Source organism: Esox lucius, chromosome 11 (assembly GCF_011004845.1).
Source record: "Esox lucius isolate fEsoLuc1 chromosome 11, fEsoLuc1.pri, whole genome shotgun sequence".
NCBI classification, from domain to species: Eukaryota; Metazoa; Chordata; class Actinopteri; order Esociformes; family Esocidae; genus Esox; species Esox lucius.
The window spans coordinates 43,153,234-43,171,315 of record NC_047579.1 but is presented as its reverse complement, the minus strand read 5'-3'; the positions used below and the strand labels follow the sequence as shown (position 1 = coordinate 43,171,315).

General features: G+C 41.5%; 1 protein-coding gene across 1 annotated transcript; it reads left to right on the top strand.

Moving 5' to 3' along the window:
* The first annotated feature begins 12,458 nt into the window (after window positions 1-12,458).
* LOC105013237 (keratin, type I cytoskeletal 13-like) lies at window positions 12,459-16,912 on the top strand. Its single transcript, XM_020050637.2, has 8 exons — window positions 12,459-13,027; window positions 13,346-13,428; window positions 13,809-13,965; window positions 14,349-14,510; window positions 15,054-15,179; window positions 15,629-15,849; window positions 16,400-16,464; window positions 16,689-16,912. The coding sequence occupies exons 1-8, from the start codon at window positions 12,536-12,538 to the stop codon at window positions 16,775-16,777; spliced, it is 1,395 nt and encodes a 464-aa protein (XP_019906196.1). The 5' UTR covers window positions 12,459-12,535; the 3' UTR covers window positions 16,778-16,912.
* Window positions 16,913-18,082: the final 1,170 nt, after the last annotated feature.

The following is an 18,082-nucleotide window of genomic DNA, read 5'->3' as shown; positions in this document are numbered from 1 at the left end:
TAAAGAACTGACAAAGGACATGGAGTTTGCCAATTGGCACTTAGAGCATGAGAAAATACATATCTGGTCTGATTAGACCAAAATCTAATGTTTAGTCCTGAATGCCAAGTTCTATGCAAAAATAAGTTATTGCTTGGCTACCATCTCTTTGGTGAGGTATGGTGGTGGGAGCTTCATGCTATGGGGATGCTTCTCAGTAGAAGGGACTGGGAGACTGGTTCGGATTGATGCAGGGATGAATGCAGCAAAATATGGAGACATCCTTGAAGACCTGAAGATTGCAATTAACTGATGGCCCACATCTAATCTAACAGCTTGAAAGGATCTGCAAGGAAGAATGAGAAAAATGGCACAAATCCAGGTGTGCAGAGCTGGTAGAGTCCAGAGCTGGTAGAGGACACAAAACTGTGATTACTGCTAAAGGCACTTCTACAAAGTACAGAGTAAAAGGTTTTAATACATATGTATAACCCTGTTTCCATAAAAGTTGGAATGCTGTGTAAAATGTAAAGAAAAACTATAAAAAAATTAAAAAAAAAAAAGATATTCCCACTTTGAATTTGATGCCAGCAACATGTTTCAAAAAAGCTGGCACAGGGGCATCAAAAGACTGGAAAAGTTGTGAAAGGCTAAAGAAAATACGGGTGGAACATCTCACAACAAATAAGGTTAATTCGCAACAGGTTAGTACCATGATTCTGAAGTAAAAATGGGGAGGGGTTCTTTGTGAAAGACAGGCAAATAGTGCAACATTTTAAGAATACTGTTTTCTCAACATAAAATTGCCACATTGACACTACATAATATCATTAAAAGATTCAGAGAATCCAGAGAAATCTCTGTAAGCAAGGGACAAGGCTGAAAACCATTACTGGATGGCTGTTATCTTCGGGCCCTCAGGCAGCACTGTATTAAAAACAAACCCGATACTGTAATGGACATCACTGCATGGGCTCAGGAACACTTCTGAAAACTATTGTCTGTGAACACAGTACGTCGCTGCATCCACAAATGCAGGTTAAAACTCTACCATGCAAAGAAGAAACCATATATAAAAAAATCCAGAAACACTGCCACCTTCTCTGGGCCCAAGCTCATTTAAGATGGACTGAGGTGAAGTGGAAAACTGTCCAGTGGTCTGACAAATCAAAAATGTAAATTATTTTTGGGAATCATGGATGCTACATCCTCCGGGCTAAAGAGGAGAGGGACTATCCTTGTTTTTAACGCACAGTTCAAAAGCCAGCTTCCGTGATGATTTGGGATTGCATTAAAGATGAGCAATGTATATGGGTTTTGGAGTGACATATGCTGCCATCCAGACAATGTCTTTTTCAGGGAAAGTTTTGCATTTTTCAGCAAACAATGCCAAACCACATTCTACGTGTATTACAACAGCATGGCTCCATAGTAAAAGAGTCCGGGTGCTAAACAGGTCTGCCTTTTTTCATAAACATTTGGTGCATTATGAAGCAAGAAATACAACAAAGGAGTCCCCGAACTGTTGAGCAGCTGCAATCCTACATCAAGCAAGAATGGGAAAACATTTTATGTTCAGAACTACAGCAATTGGTCTTCTCAGTTCCCAAACGCTAATAGAGTACTGTTAAAAAAAGAGGTGATCCAACATAGTGGTAATTATGCCCCTGATCCAACTTTTTATAAACATGTTTTTTTTTTAATGGGGGAGTAGGGTCAGTTCTCCTTCAGTTCTCTGCTCTCTTCACCATAAATCCTTGTAGTTCTAAAGAATGAACTTTCTAAATGTTACAACTTGTACTCTTAAAATGTTCACCCGACACAGCCAAAAGAGGACTGGTCACCCCTCTGAGCCTGGTTCCTCTCTAGGTTTCTTCCTAAATTTTGGCCTTGATGGGGAGTTTTTCCTAGGCACTGAAAATCAACACTGTTGTTATTTGCTCCTTGGGGTTTCAGGCTGGGTGTAAAAGCACTTTGTCACAACTGCTGATGTAAAAAAGGCTTTATAAAAACATTTTATTTATTGATTGATTGGTGTTTGGTGCCGGCATCAAATTCAAAATGGACATGAATTTTTCCAAAAACAAAAACATTTCTCTTTGTACTATTTTCAATTAAATATAGGGATAAATGATTTGTACATCATTGCATTCTGTTTTTATTTGCATTTCACCCAACTTTTTTGGTTGTACATTAAATATAAAAAATTTAGTTTTTCAGTAACTTAGCACACATTTCTAAAAACGTGTTTTTGCTTTGTCATTATGGGGTATTCAACAAAATCTGGAGAAATCGAAGTGGTCTGAATACTTTCTGAAGGCACTGTATATTTATGTGAGATTTGAACCAAGTCCAATGTGAATCTCAGTGGGTGGATCGAATTGGTTTAAACCCCTTCACTTAATGGAATGTGCAGATGATGTGTTGACTCATTCAGACCCAGTGCCGAGAGGGTCATCTTTTTCAATTCTAAATAGAACTCCCCAACACCCTGTAAAGTACTCCTGTGGATCCCAATGGATCATATCAACAAAGATTATGACTATTTCTACCCTGTCTTCTAAGTGCATGGGTGGCATATCACCATTCTTTACTCCACCACTATCACTACAGCTCTTCTACATTCACCATTACACTGTTTTATGTGGCGTCTCCTCTCTAAGGAAGAAGTGACAGCAGCATGTGATATCTTGTCATATGGATCTGTCTGTCTGTCTGTCTGTCTGGGTGGATCTCTCTGTCTGTCTGTCTGTCTGTCTGTCTGGGTGGATCTCTCTGTCTGTCTGTCTGTCTGTCTGGGTGGATCTCTCTGTCTGTCTGTCTGTCTGTCTGTCTGTCTGGGTGGATCTCTCTGTCTGTCTGTCTGTCTGTCTGGGTGGATCTCTCTGTCTGTCTGTCTGTCTGGGTGGATCTCTCTGTCTGTCTGTCTGGGTGGATCTCTCCGTCTGTCTGTCTGTCTGGGTGGATCTCTCTGTCTGTCTGTCTGGGCGGGTGGGGTGGGAATGTATGTTTGCTGACCCTGTTCCTCTGTAGATGTCAGGTGACCCTCTCCTCCACCCTCCTGGTGACCTCACCCACCTCCAGCTTCCCTCCTCAGGTTCCAGAGAGTTAGAACCTTCCAGTTTCTAAAATGCGCACATCCATGGTTTTAGTGGATATGTCCACTCTATAAATTACATTTATATTGTAATGGCAGCCCTGAGAGGACTGGAAAGCAGTTCCAAAGGTGTGGTCCATGGGAAGTAAAGACACTGTCCAGATTGTTCAGAGCCGCTGTTTCAAGAAGCAGTTTGGCGTGGTTTGACTGTACTTTGGTATGAAACATGAATACTGATTGGCTGATTGTCGAACTCTATGACATCGTTTTTAACAGAAATAAGGCATCTGATGGGTTTGTTGTATATTGCCAATATAACATGGATAAGTGTTGAGTCTAGGCCAGAACAGCTCTTAACCATGGTGTATTGGATATTTACCACACCCGCTCATGCATATTTTGTTTTGTTTTGTTTTTGCAAAACATTGCCATCTAGAGGTACATTTATCAACATGGTGTATCTACTGAATTTCATCCAGACTTCATTAACCGAGACTTCCACAGAATATATCAGGTTTAGATTTTCAATATGATGATTCTTTTTCAATACACTGTATGTTTTAAAACTAAAAACTACAATCCTGTCATAACCAGACATGCTTTGGATATTTATTTTGGCTCATATTCATTTACATTTGATTAATGGATATTGAAATACATTTGGATCCATTTTTCTAGTTATTCTTTGCGTAATCTGAATGATTAATCTTCCATGCATTTATTTGATACCAGTCATGTGCAATAATAAAAATAAAATTACCTACATACTAGTTAATGTTAACATGAATAATGTAAACAGCAGATAGTGATCACAAAATCATAATGGAGTGAGACAATGATTGCACAGTGGCCTTTGTCTCTCCTTCAGTCCTTCACTATCCATGTGAATATATTTCATAGACTTTCTTGTTTATTGTGACCGTATATGCCAGCCAGGTGTTTTAATAGCCAATCATTTTTGAAAGGAAAGTGTGACATGGTCATTTGTTGTGTGTTTTAATTGTACTGGTTGCTTAAGTTAATACAGCTCTGGAACAAATTAAGAGATCACTCCTATTTTTTCTTAAATCAGCATCTCTACATATATGGCAGCCATTCCATTCCAGTGTCTGTGAAATTCCAACACAGGCACACCTCATTTTACATAATGAGGTACTGATTAGGTGATTACCTGAACCCAATCTAATTTAACAAGGAAAAGTATAAAAACCACTGCTGTGGTCATCACTAACCTCTTGCAATAGTGCAAGTAATACCTCAAAGGTAATTTGAATTTAAAAATAACTATTCAGCATGACAAAAGGAGCTGAAAAGAAAAGCTTTGAGTGAGGAAAAGAAGGGTTCAATTCTGGCTTTACTGGCAGAGGGATACAGTGAGCGTCAGGTTGCTTCCATTCTGAAAATTTCAAAGATGGCGGTTCATAAGAACAAGGTCAAACAACAGACATTGGGGACAACAAAGCTATAGACTGGCAGAAGGTGAAAACGACTGTCCACTGACCGAGATGACCGTCAAATCATTAGAATGTCACTCAACAACCATAGGATGACATCAAGTGACCTACAAAAAGAATGGCAAACAGCAGCTGGGTGAAGTGCACGGTGAGGATGGTTTGAAACAAGCTCCTAGGGGCAGGGCTGAAGTCGTGCAAAGCTAGAAAAAAGCCCTTCATTAATCAACAAAGAAGAGCCAGGCTGATGACCATAAGGATTGGACCATAGAGGAATGGTCAACTACTCTGACGAGTCAAATGTTCAGCTTTGCCCAACACCTGGTCGTCTAATGGTTAGACGGAGACCTGGAGAGGCCCACAAGCCACAGTGTCTCGCACCCACTGTGAAATTTGGTGGAGGTTCGGTGATGACCTGGGGATTTGTCTTTGTGAAGGACGCATGAATCAAGCCAAGTACAAGGTTATCCTGGAAGAACACCTGCTTCCTTCTGCTCTGACAATGTTCCCAAACTCTGAGAATTTGTTTTTCCAGCAGAACAATGCTCCATGCCAGGTCAATCAAGGTGTGGATGGAGGACCACCAGATCAAGACCCTGTCATGGCCAGCCCAATATCCAGACCTGAACCCCATTGAAAACCTCAGGAATTTGATCAAGAGGAAGATAGATGGTCACAAGCCATCAAACAAAGCCAAGCTACTTGCATTTTTGTGCCAGGAGTGGCATTAAGACTCCCAACCTGTGATTAACAAATCTGGGTTATTCCACCAAATATTGATTTCTGAACTCTTTCTAAGTTAAAACATTAGTATTTTGTTGTTAAAAAATGAATATTAATTTGCATTCTTTGCATTATTTGAGGTCTGAAAACGATGCATATTTTTTTGGTTATTTTGACCAGTTATCTTCTACAAATAAATATTGTAAATTACAATATTCTATTGTCAGTAGTTTATAGAATAAAACAAAACTGTTCATTTTACTCAAACACATACCTATGAATAGTAAAAAAATATTTTTACAGTGATCTCTTAATTTTTTCCAGAGCTGTACATTTGTTTCACTGTAATGTGGTGAAACTTGGCCTACAGTTGGTAATAGCAGGGATGTTGTTTACATTAATGACATTACTCAATGTCAAAAGACAAACCAAATGTAAACTGAGGTTGGTAATCCCATGCAGAAGCTACTCTTTGCTTGTTGGCTATACAACGTGCTGGAGGGTCTCATAATTCATGCATATACAGTATTTTATGAAAATAAAAACCGCTATTTCCACGCACATTCACATTTGACTGTTTTAGTGATTTAGCATGCCTGTTACGCATGCAGGTACCCTATATGTGCGTTTGTGTTTTTTTTCTTTTTCCTGTACCCAATTGCATCACACATCCCTGGTTTAAAAACCCCAATCAGTTGGTTCTCCCAGAGAGACTCTTTTACTTTACCCCACATGGACATAGACACTCTTGGGATACACACCCAAGTTGCCCTTGGGCATACACAACCCGTAGGAAAACCTTGTATAAAAACACTAGTTAGAACTGAGCGGACCACCCACTGTATTTTTGTATTGGTTAGTAGTTAGCTAAGCGGTTCTTGAGGCAGGCAAGTTCAGTTTAGGGGTGTTTGGACTATATTATTTCATTTCCTGGGTTCAGCTCAACTCCTTTTCTCTAACTATTTTACCGTGTGTTTATAATAAGCATTTTATGTTTGACGGTAGCTTTGGTTGTCTGTGTCGTTTGTTCCCACTGTTCATGTACACTACACCACTTTGCATGAGTTTTATGTTACGGGTCTCTGTACCATCCACCCTAGACTGCTTGAGCCACGGGGTTCATAACAATACCTGTTACAGTTAATTGCGAAAGTCCACTGATTTCTCCTTTCAAAGTATGCTCTTAAAAATGACCGCAACCCAGGAATCGCAGCAACACAGAAAGTTTCCAAATGCAACACTATGTGTCAAATACCTGGTGAGCTCCTAGAACTGACACCAGCGATGCTCCGACTCTTCCCACTGTCCCAAACTTGACTACCAACACCCTTCCAGGGGAGAGTGACAAACCAGCCGTGCCTGCTGTCCCAATCAGAACCCCTAACGTGCCACCTGTCCCCAGCATGTCTGAGGCTGTGTGGATGGACTCTTACACTGCACATCCAGCTGCCCAGGCTCCTAGAGAAATCCCAGCATTTTTCGCCTGCCGACAATGGCAGCACTGAACCCAAAACTCTCAGTACACCTGAATAGAAGAGAAAGAATTGTAAAGACCTTTCAGTTCTTTCTTGCAAACATTTACCAGCACAATATTAGTGACCATTTGCATGTATTGATTAATGAAAATGATGAGGCCTCACTGTGGTCCTGACAGCTAATGCTTTTTTCTATTTTAAATAGAAAAAAAAAAGTACTATGGTTGAGCATTAAAAGGAAAGGGTTAACATCTTTAAATTTTATACACCACATCATTTTAAAACCATTGTAAAATTGTGAAACCTTAAACCTTAATATAATACATCAATAAAATGTATTTATAATCAATCAAATTTATTTATAAAGCCCTTTTTACAACAGCAGTTGTCACAAAGTGCTTAACAGAGACACCCGGCCTTAAACCCCAAGGAGCAAACAACAGTAGTGTTACATAACTTAACCCCTAACTGAACTCTACTTCAACATGCACCTTGACATTTCAAATCAACATATCAAGTTGAAATGGCAAATCAATATGACAACTTGAGATTAACAAGTCAGTGTTACACGTCACCTTAACATTTCAATTTAGCAATGCATAATTAATAGAACCCTACTAAGCAGTACATATATCTTCTCTCCGAAGCACCCTGATTGTATTTTATTTTGATATTTATTTCTGTCTGCAATTTTTTTTTACAGCTGACAAGTTTAATCATAACACTAGTGTACTGTTTACAAGCCTAAATCCTCTACTACAAGGGTGACCACCCACAGATATTCTAGGTCACCATAGGTGATATTAGAAATGTGTGGGCATTGGATTAATATTTTTAAAGAAAACAATTCCACGTTTAATTGGATAAAGAAGACGGTACAACAGCCACCAAATCTGAAAATGACATTTCCCCGTTTTTTGAAAACTGAACAACAAACCTTTGTTTGCAAACGCAGATAAAAGAACGTTGAGGAATTTGTACCTGGTTATAAGAGACACAGTAGGTCTACTAATGTCGTTTACACTTTCCTATTAGAGAATTCTAGAATGGCACATTTCTTCCCCCATAATGATCCAAGTGATTGACCACAACTTGACCGATCCATAGAAGGTAAAGATGACTGAATACTATATCTAGCTTTTGTTTTTACTGACACCACTTCTTTGTATGTCCTGTCGATCAAATGATTTGACGCTATGTAGAACAGGTACTGTTACATTCTGCACCATACTGCTGTAGCAAAGACAGAGAACCTACACAGGGGCAGGCAGAAAGACATTTCATAAACACAAAACAAAACCTCCGGAGACTAAAAAGAAAGCAACCAAACTAAGGTACTCTTGTGGCTTTACTGGGTTTTGGGGGTTCGCCTTTGAGCTTGTCGGGAAGCTCCAGTCCCTCAGTGTTGTCACTTATGCAGTCTATTTGAGGACAAACAAGCCGTTAGTTTCAAGGCTCAGACAAAAGATCCATATGCAGACTCAGGAGGCAGGAGTTCGAAGCACAAGTTTATTAAAACAATCCAAATCAGAGGCAGGTCCTGGCCAGGCAGAGGTTTGGCACATGGCAGGTGGATAGGCAATGTACAGGCAGGCGGGATCAGGTTGGGGCAGGCAGAGGTTCAGTACACAGGAAAACTAAGAGACATAAACTGAGAATAATAGAACAAGAAACCTATGTTTGATGCGACCATTTAATTGCCAAAGTAACTTTGCAGGATTTTGTGCTGCCCTTCTTGGATCCCAGAGCTGCCTCTTTATACCTCTCCTGGACCTCAGAGCCCTCACTCCTGCAGCACCAAGAGACACTCCAGCTGCCCGTTGGCATTGGTCCATGACACTTTATTTATGAAGCACTTTTAACATCAGCAGTTGTCAGAAAGTGCTCATACAGATATACAGTCCTGCTGCCCCCAAGTGGATCCCTGTTTTCAGCATGTCTGAGGCTGTCTGGATGCATCTGCTCCCGAAGCACCACAGTGGGAATGAAAAAAAACAGTAGTACACTTACCAAAGGGGAAACAGGGCAGTGTCTTTGGAAAACAACATACTGAATGAAAATAGGGAAATTATTAGGAAAGAAATAATATAATAATAATAATAATAATTATAATTTATTTTGGGGAAAATATATGTACAACATGATATAAGGAAACTTAAAAGTAAACTAATTTGCAGTTCACAGGATTTGGGGGAACATCCAAAATAATAACAAAGGATAATTTGCCCTGTGTAGAATTCTGCCACTAACGTTTACACGACTAGTATCACTATAGCATAACTTGACTCCTCCCCTTTCCATATCAAACGTGAACAAAATAGTACCAGCTAGTCCACATGGAGAATGAGCGGGTTTAATGTGTACGGGATAGTACTGTGAGTGTCTAAAGTGAGTATTAAAGGACTATATTATGTCAATGCAAACTGACAGATGAGCAAGAAAGTCACTTCTTGTTCTGTCCTTTTGGTTGAATTTATCCTGATAAACTGACAGACCTTAGGAATACACCATGTCATTCAGGGATGCCCAACCCTGGTCCTGGAGCTCTACTGTCCTGCAGGTTTTCCCCTTAACCCCATTTGTGACTTGCCTGATTAAGCTTCCAATCCATCAAACTATAAGAATCAGGTGTGCTAAATAAGATTTGGAGAGAAAACCTACCAGGACAGTCGATCTATAGGAACAGGGCTGGGCAGCCCTGAATGCTCTTTAAAGGCCCCCAAGTGGTTATGGGTGGTTGCCAGTTGTGCCTATGTGGAAGACTAGCCCTGTGTATGATAGACCACTAGATTCAACCAAGCACCATTTTTGTGGATGGTTTATGGGCCGGAGCTGCCATGATGTAAAAAGCAACATATGATGCAATATGCATCTGTATTTTGAAGGTTACAGTATACCAGCAAATATTTTTAAACTTACTCTGGTGCTTGTCCATATATAAAAAAAAAAAACATTATACAAGCCTATGTCTGGAAAACTTTATTCTATACTAGCCAATGTCTGGAAAATGTTATTCTATACTAGCCAATGTCTGGAAAATGTTATTCTATACTAGCCAATGTCTGGAAAATATTATTCTATACTAGCCAATGTCTTTAACAGAGACACAAAAAAATGATTTTGTGCTTAAATTAATGTAACAAAATATATTGTGACATGATGGGGCACATTTGTTATTGTTCTTTATACAAATACATTATTTTAGTAATTTAAATGCTGTGTAATTGACCTAACACTCTACTGCATCTCGACTTAAAACTTTTCTCTACTGCCTCTCACCCTAGTGGTGGAACCACCTTCCCCTAGAAGCTAGGACGGCAGAGTCTCTGCCCCCATTCTGCAGAACATCTGTCCCCCTGGACCAAAATGTGAATGTATGTACCATCTAATGAAGCTCTGAGATGTCTCAACATGTGCAGTTCATAATTATAGTCAGGTAACATACATACAAGTCAGTTCTCAAGGCATCATCTTCTCCTAGATTAATAGTGTTTTTACATAACCTGACAGTTTGCTCGCAGGTTATTCTCTTCTTTTTTCTCTCCTATCCCTGCCTCATTCCATCCCGGCCCGGGAAATGACCTGAAGCAGGAGAACAACCCCCCCCCCCGCCCTCCTACCTGTCGTCAATCATCTTGTCCGTGCTGTGTGCACACTCTTCATGGCCCCGTTGACCTCTGTAACTAATACCTGTCACATCTAACACGTCCTGTGGTTTGGTTACGCTATTAAATCCTTTTGTTTTAAATATCTGTGGAATTACTCTAAGTTATGAAAAAGTTAGCCTGTAAACCATTAGATTTTGGTGAAATATTCAAGTTTGAACAAATTCATGAATACTTGGGTTGGTACAAAATCACAAACAATGTACATATTCCTGCTATGTTTTTTTTCCAGTGTATTTGTCACGGCAACAGGGGATGTTATACTATGATCTTGAGAAATGCCTGATCACATTTCACACAATCCTTGCATCGTTATAGGTCAGAAGTACACAACCGTGTCTAGCAGGACAGCAACTTGTGAAACATGTCACAAGCTACGGGTTTTTTCCTTGCTTGCAAACTGGCACATTCTTTGCCTCTTCAACTTCCCCAGACTCAATATTGATTTCCTCCCTTGAAAAATATTTCATATTTTCCCAATTATGTAATTCTTAGTTATTTTTTTCAGGCTTTAGATCCAAATTGGATGTTCTAAGTCAACTATTATATTACATTAGAATATAAATATATTTTTTGAAAGGCTAGGTCACTAGGTTATTCTAGCTTATGCGGCAGTTCATTTCGTGACAAGGTTTGTAATAATAACAAACTATTGATTCAAAGGATATACTTCCTAATATACATTGCCCAGGTTTGTATATTTTTCCAAATGAATCTTTAAAACACACAACACTGAACAGAAAGTCAAATTAAAAGTTTAGTAGGAAAAAAGAGAATCATCACACTTACAAATACAGCCAAATAATCTGTCACAGCTGAGTATGTAAACTGCAATCTTGCTAGTACAAACCCCAACCTCCCTGACACCAGCCTGGCATCATTAGTACTCATTCTCCCAAACAACTAATACCTGGAGGCCACAAGTCAATCTTTACCTTTTCAGCCACGAACACAGGACATCACCTTTACAGTGGCTATAACTATCCTTATTATCAATACTAATACATACACATTCATTAATTCATACATTTTCTGTGCATTGTGCAGCACACGACACAGACAGACAAGTAGACAGAGAGACAGACAGAGATATAGCCAAAGAGGCTGACAGACAGACAATCAGACATAAATACAGACAGACAAGTAAACAGAGAGACAGAATGACAAGTAGACAGAGAAACAAACAGACAAGTAGACAGAGAGAGAGATACAGACAGAGACAGACTTAAATACAGACAGAGATATAGCCAGAGAGGCTGACAGACAGACAGACAATCAGACAGACAAATAAACAGAGAGACAGACTGACAAGTAGACAGAGAGAGAGATACAGACAGACAGACGGACAGAGAGACAGACAGACAGACAAGTTGACAAAGATAAAGATAGACAGACAAACAAGCAGACAGAGACAGACAAACAGAGAGACACACAGACACGTTGACAAAGAGACAGACAAACAAACTGACAGAGAGACAGACAGACAAGTAGACAAAGAGACAGGCAGAGATAAAGACAGACAGACAAACAAGCAGACAGAGACAGACGGACAATTGTACTGCTGATGGAAATTATGTACTAGATAATGTGTCCGTTTATTCATTTTAATAATGCCTTAATAAGGGCAGGTTACTGTCTATGTTCCGTTGATTAAATAGTACCTGGGATCCTCCAGTCTGAAACCTGTACGATTTGTTTATGACAGTTGGCAACATGTAAAAATGTAACAAACCTTTGCAATAGTTTGACGAGCAAAGTTATGCTACCTGCAGGTCACGACCGACCTGTTATAGACCCCTGCCATATATCATGCGAAACACCGGAGGCCTGCTACGACCTCGGCATTCTTGTGTGCACGTCTGGACTTGCATGCTTGTGTGTGTGTGTGTGTGTCTGTGTGCGCGCGTGTGTGTGTGAGAAAGCGAGACAGTGTGTGACAGTGAACATGATAATACAGAGATGGCCCTAGGTGGAGACCCCAGTCAGCGCATTCCACCCGTCAACATCGTTCCTCCTTGTCAGGTTCAAGTACCCCACCCACTGGAGGGGGTATATATATATGGCTGTCACAGTGGGACCACAACCGCACCCCATTTGCAGTGCATCTTCTGCTGAAGACCAGGCCTCTCCCACTCAGCAGTCACCATGACCACCTTCTCCAGCCGCAGCAGCACCTTCTCCAGCCGAGGCGCCGGGTGGAGCTCTGGAGCTTCCGTGGGGGACTCCTTCTCCAGCATGGGTGGGTCCCGGATGTCTCGCAGTGTGTACGGAGGAGGCGCTGGTCAGGGCATTCGAATGTCCTATGCCGCCTCCTCCTCCTCTGCCGGCGGGGGCCGATTCGGCTCCACGGGCGGGGGCTTTGGGTTCGGTGGCAGTGGTGCTGGAGGAGGAACGAGCTTCGGTGGCTTCTCCATGAACGGCGGAGCTGGCGGAGGGGAGTCCATTCCGGTGAGCGAGAAGGCCACCATGCAGAACCTGAACACCCGTCTGGCCACGTACCTGGAGAAGGTCGCCACCCTGGAGAAGGCGAACGCCAAGCTGGAACTGCAAATCAAGGAGTGGGGGCTGAGCCATGTCAAGGTGGACCCCAAGGACCTCAGCTCCCACCAGGCAGCAATCGCCGAGCTCCGCTCTGAGGTAGGCTCTCACTGTAGGCTACTGTGGTGGCCAAAAGAGTTCAGATGCACAAAAAGTCACAAGTGCAGATTAACTGAACTGTGTTTTACTGCCTTGTGAGTGCACGTCAGCTTCAGTCTTTGTCCCAAACTACAGCAGCCAAATACTTTTGAACAAGCGCAAAACCGTAATGTTGCCTGAAAATTTTTTCACACTGAAAGATACATGTTGCATATTAACACTGTTACCTTGGCAACTGATTTAATCATGAATGTGAGAGGAATGTCTCCACTGGAGTGACAGTATAACCTGACACTTGATACTTCCCTCTGGATGAAGTTCTTGACAGCCAGCACTGCAATGACCGGGTTGGCACTACAGGTGGAAAACACCAAACTGACTGCTGACGACTTCAGAATGAAGTGAGTCTAACCTATATGAGCAACTAATTAATTGGGAAAATGTACAGAGTTTCTTCAAGCTACCCTAAAGCGGCTTTTCTGTCATAAAGAGGTCATCATTAACACCATAAACTAACAGACACACCTGTGGAACTGAAATAAACATATAGTATTACTGTACTATATTCTTAAGAAATAAGCCCATGAGGGACTGTGGCCAATACACCAGGGCAAAGTACATACTGTCCATCCCTGATCTCTGAGGTCACTCACTGTTTTAAACTGGTTTCCAACTTCATTAGAATAGTAAAACATATCCGATCTGACTGTATATATTCTGTAAATACCAAGGTGTTCTGCCAGTCAGCATTCAGGACTGAATAACACTGCTGTGTCTGCAGGTATGAGAACGAGCTGGCCATGCGCCAGTCTGTGGAGGCTGACATCGGGGGGCTGAAGAGGATTCTCAATGAGATGTCTCTATCCAAGAGTGACCTGGAGATGCAGTTGGAGGACCTGAAGGAGGAAAAGGCCTATATCCAGAAGAACCATGAGGAGGTGGGTCCACCATGAGGACACAGTGTGAATTACACCAGTGGTTCCCAACCAGGGGTACTAGGACCCCTGGGGGTACTTGGCCTCTCCACAGGGGGTACTTGAAAACACTCATGACACCATAGACTTACTAGTGAAACTAACATGAGGGGGTACTTCAGGGGTACTGAAAGCAGTGCAAAAACATTTTGGGGGTACAGTAACTGAAAAAGGTTGGGAGACACTGAATTACACTGATGTTGGACACCGTATCCTCTGTAGCGTATTGGTCAACTCCAACCTGTCAAAGTCAAGGCAATGTCCAGTGTTAAACGGTTTTCCATTTGAGACCAATCAGGTGGCTAATATGTTACGGAACTGTTGTTGTCGGTGTTGTTGTTTCCTAGGAGACCGTGTCATTCCGTGCCCAGATGAGCGGCCAGGTGCAGGTGGAGGTAGACGCTGCCCCAACCCAAGACCTGAACGCCGTCATCTCTGAGATCCGAGAGCAGTACGAAGCCATCGTGGCAAAGAGCCGAAGGGAGGCGGAGGCCTGGTTCAACAACAAGGTAACGGCAAACACAGACCAGACCTTAAAAAGTCCCCTATTCCCCTATTGGACCATAGGCCAACATATACCAGTATAGATGCTCATACCTTTACATCTCTAATCATTATCTAACAGAATAGATGTTCATTCCTTTACATCTCTAATCAATATCTAACAGTATAGATGTTCATACCTTTACATCTCAAATCAATATCTAACAGTATAGATGTTCATACCTTTACATCTCTAATCAATATCTAACAGTATAGATGTTTATTCCTTTACATCTCTAATCAATATCTAACAGTATAGATGTTCATACCTTTACATCTCAAATCAATATATAACAGTATAGATGTTCATACCTTTACGTATCTAATAAAAAAATAGCAGTGTTGATGTTCCTAACATTAAATCTCTTTTCAAGAAATAATGCCAATGATCTTCAAACATAACACTCGCGTTCACAGTGACCATCTTTCCCTATATTAACAAATCCTTTTATTACATAATATGTATTAATGAGTTTGATTGTGACCTGTTTTGCGCTGGTCTTCTGTAGGCTGAGGTTGTTCAGCAGGAGGTGAGCTCCAGTACAGAGGTCCTGCAGACCACCAGTGTGGAGCTGAAGAGCAGCCAGTCCACCTCCAGAAGCCTGGAACAGGAGCTCCAGTCACTCCAGTCTATGGTACGGTGACCCAACACAACATGGCAGACCCAGAACCCACTGCACAGTGTCTCACTGTGTCTTACCTGTCACATGATGGAGAAGGATGACTGGGGTTTGAACATGATAGAAATAGACACATTTACATCATACGCCCCCCCCCCCCCCCCCCCCCAGTAATGCTAATTTCCCCCGTTATTGCTAAAGGATATTCAGTAAAGCAGATATGTATGAAAACACTGAGTCAAATACAAGTTGACATTTGCTACCGCTACCTCATATGATTCATCTGATCTCAAATCCGAAGTGGCGGGGAGGAGCCACATGCTTATCTGTCAGAGAGATTCAGCAGTATGCGTGGATAATATAAATGACATCCAGAATTATGGCCACAAAGTGTATGCCTTAACCAATTATTAATTCAGAATTCGAGTTCAGATTTCTGTGTGTCTCTGGCCACACCATTATAGAAGGCCTCTCTGGAAGGAAACCTGGCGGAGATAGAAGCCCGCTACGGATCTATGATGATCAGTCTGCAGACATCAGTGACGGGCCTGGAAAGCCAGTTGACCCAGATCAGGGCCGACACGGAGCGCAGCTCTAAGGAGTACCAGGCCCTGCTGGACATCAAGAACCGTCTGGAGATGGAGATTGGGGAGTACCGCAGGCTGCTGGAAGGAGGAGACACCGGGTGAGCTGACTCAACCCTTAATAATAATAATACATTAAATGTTTATAGCGCTTTTCAAAGACCCAAGGACGCTTTACAATACATACATAACAAACAACTACAGACAGAGCAACGAGACAAATGGTAACTAACAAAAAAAAGTTCTCTCTGATAATGGTTGTCCTTAGGGTGTTGTGTCCTTGGAAATCATCTTGAGGACTTTGGTTGATTACGCTGACATTTGTTTTCTTTTTATCGGAACTTCCTCCACTTGTGATGTTGGGATTTTCTTCAACGACAGCTTACAATTATGTCATGTGAAACAAAGGGCAGTACTCGTTCTGTGATAAATGCTCACTTTTTGTGTTCTGAGGTAGAGCTGTGTGTCATTAGCTTGGCTGGCCTCTAGGTGCCAGTCTTTCAACATAGATAAACATGGCTCCAAAATGCCTTACAGTTATACAGAACGCTGGGATAAAATCAAACACAGTTTGGGAAAGGAAATGTTGTCTTATGTTATTTGTATTTTTCACTTGAAACAATTCTGATGGATTTTTACTTTTTTTTGTAGATTTGCAGTAACCAACACAATAGTTGGCCAGTCCAATCTCAGTTCAGTTAAAACCGAGAGCTCAGGTAAATGAAAAAAAAACGACGCTTTGATCTGCTTTGATCCGTCTGTTCACGATCCCCTACAATGAATCATCACACTTCTATTATCCAGGTTAATGTCATTAATATAAAGTTCACACACTAAGGTGTTTCCAATTCACGCTGCCTCATCTAGTGGCTGGTGTTTACGGAAGGCTAACTTGCACTCTTGACTCTCTCTATCTCTCTCTCAATATTTGTCATGTCAGGTGGAGTTTCCAGCCCAGTTAAAATAGTGACGGTGATTGAGGAGCTGGTGGATGGCAAAGTGGTCAGCTCTTCTTCCTCCACCAAATAGGTGTCAGAATTTCAACACTGTTTAAACACCAGCTATTGGGGACGGTTCAGCATTCATTGGTTGAATCTCAAAAATAAAAGTGTGTGTGATTTAAATCTGTCTTAATTTGCCTTATAAACAAAAAGGTTTCTAAGATTTTGGATGTATTGTGTTATGTTATTGTCCACAGACACAAACCAGACCAGACATCCATGTTTCCTATTCCCTAACTCAAAAATATACCCCAACTGTAAATCTTACCCTAACTGTAATGCCTAAATTTAACTACGCCCTAACGTCTAACCCAAAGCCAAACCAGCAATGCCTAATCTAAAAAGAGACCCCGATTCTAACACTATGCCATAATAAGTTATACCTTAAACCAAATTCTGGTTTAAACCCTAAGCTGGAAATCTAATTTTCCTGGCGTCAACCTGTCCAAAAAATGTGGGGACAAATAGACAACCTGTCTCTCACACAGACACAGACACACACACACACACCGACACTCAAAAAAAAGTCCCACACATTAAAACACAGGCAGAGATACACACATATGCAAAAATGCATGTCACATATTACATGAAAGCCAGCTTAAGTACGGCAGATGTATGACCGAAAACCTGGGGCTGACTGAAAGAGGGAGAATGTGGAAAGAGTCAGGTAGTTTATCCCCTTTAAAAGCTTTCACATCCCAAATCCCTCTTTAACGCGGCACGGGAGCCCCATTTGTTTATGGGGGGCTCGCTTGCTGTTTCAATCCAACTCCCAACATCACTTCTGAGATGGAGCATAAATAGAGCTAGTTATGACTTTATGCAAATGCTACAGTGTCAAGAGGAACCTTTGATCAAGGCCTCTTTGTGGCTGTAACCAGCTAATGCAGCTGAAGCATAATGAATCCAACGTGCCTGTTAGAAACGCTGAATTGGAATTGGAAATAGAATTGCCATTATAAACCTAAAGACGTCTGGCTGGGACGTGATTTTAAGAGCTTATGCAGCTTCCTCTCGGAGTAGTGCCCTTATTTTTTTTTTACAAGGTTAATGATTGCATCCTTACAGATGTAGCAGGACTATTAGCATATGAAGGGCGGTGTGCGGTGCTTGTGCCACACTCCAATTGTGTAGCCGTGGTTGAATATTGTATAGCATGTCAGGAATTACCCATGTCTCCGACTACAGGGTTAGGGATCCAGAATTATCCGACTGCTAATGCAAGGCATAGTGGCTTCTCCTTTGTATGGGCATTTTCTGAATGATATCTGCCGGGGAAAAAGAGGCTTCCTGTTGGCCTTCCGCCATCGCCTCCATCAGGCACTAGGCA

Excerpts from the sequence above, each read along its gene's own strand:
- LOC105013237 (XM_020050637.2), top strand. The coding sequence starts at position 12,536 with ATGACCACCTTCTCCAGCCGCAGCAGCACCTTCTCCAGCCGAGGCGCC. Across the intron at positions 13,966-14,348 it reads TCCAGAAGAACCATGAGGAG|GAGACCGTGTCATTCCGTGC; the intron begins GTGGGTCCACCA and ends GTTGTTTCCTAG. Across the intron at positions 15,180-15,628 it reads TCCAGTCACTCCAGTCTATG|AAGGCCTCTCTGGAAGGAAA; the intron begins GTACGGTGACCC and ends ACACCATTATAG.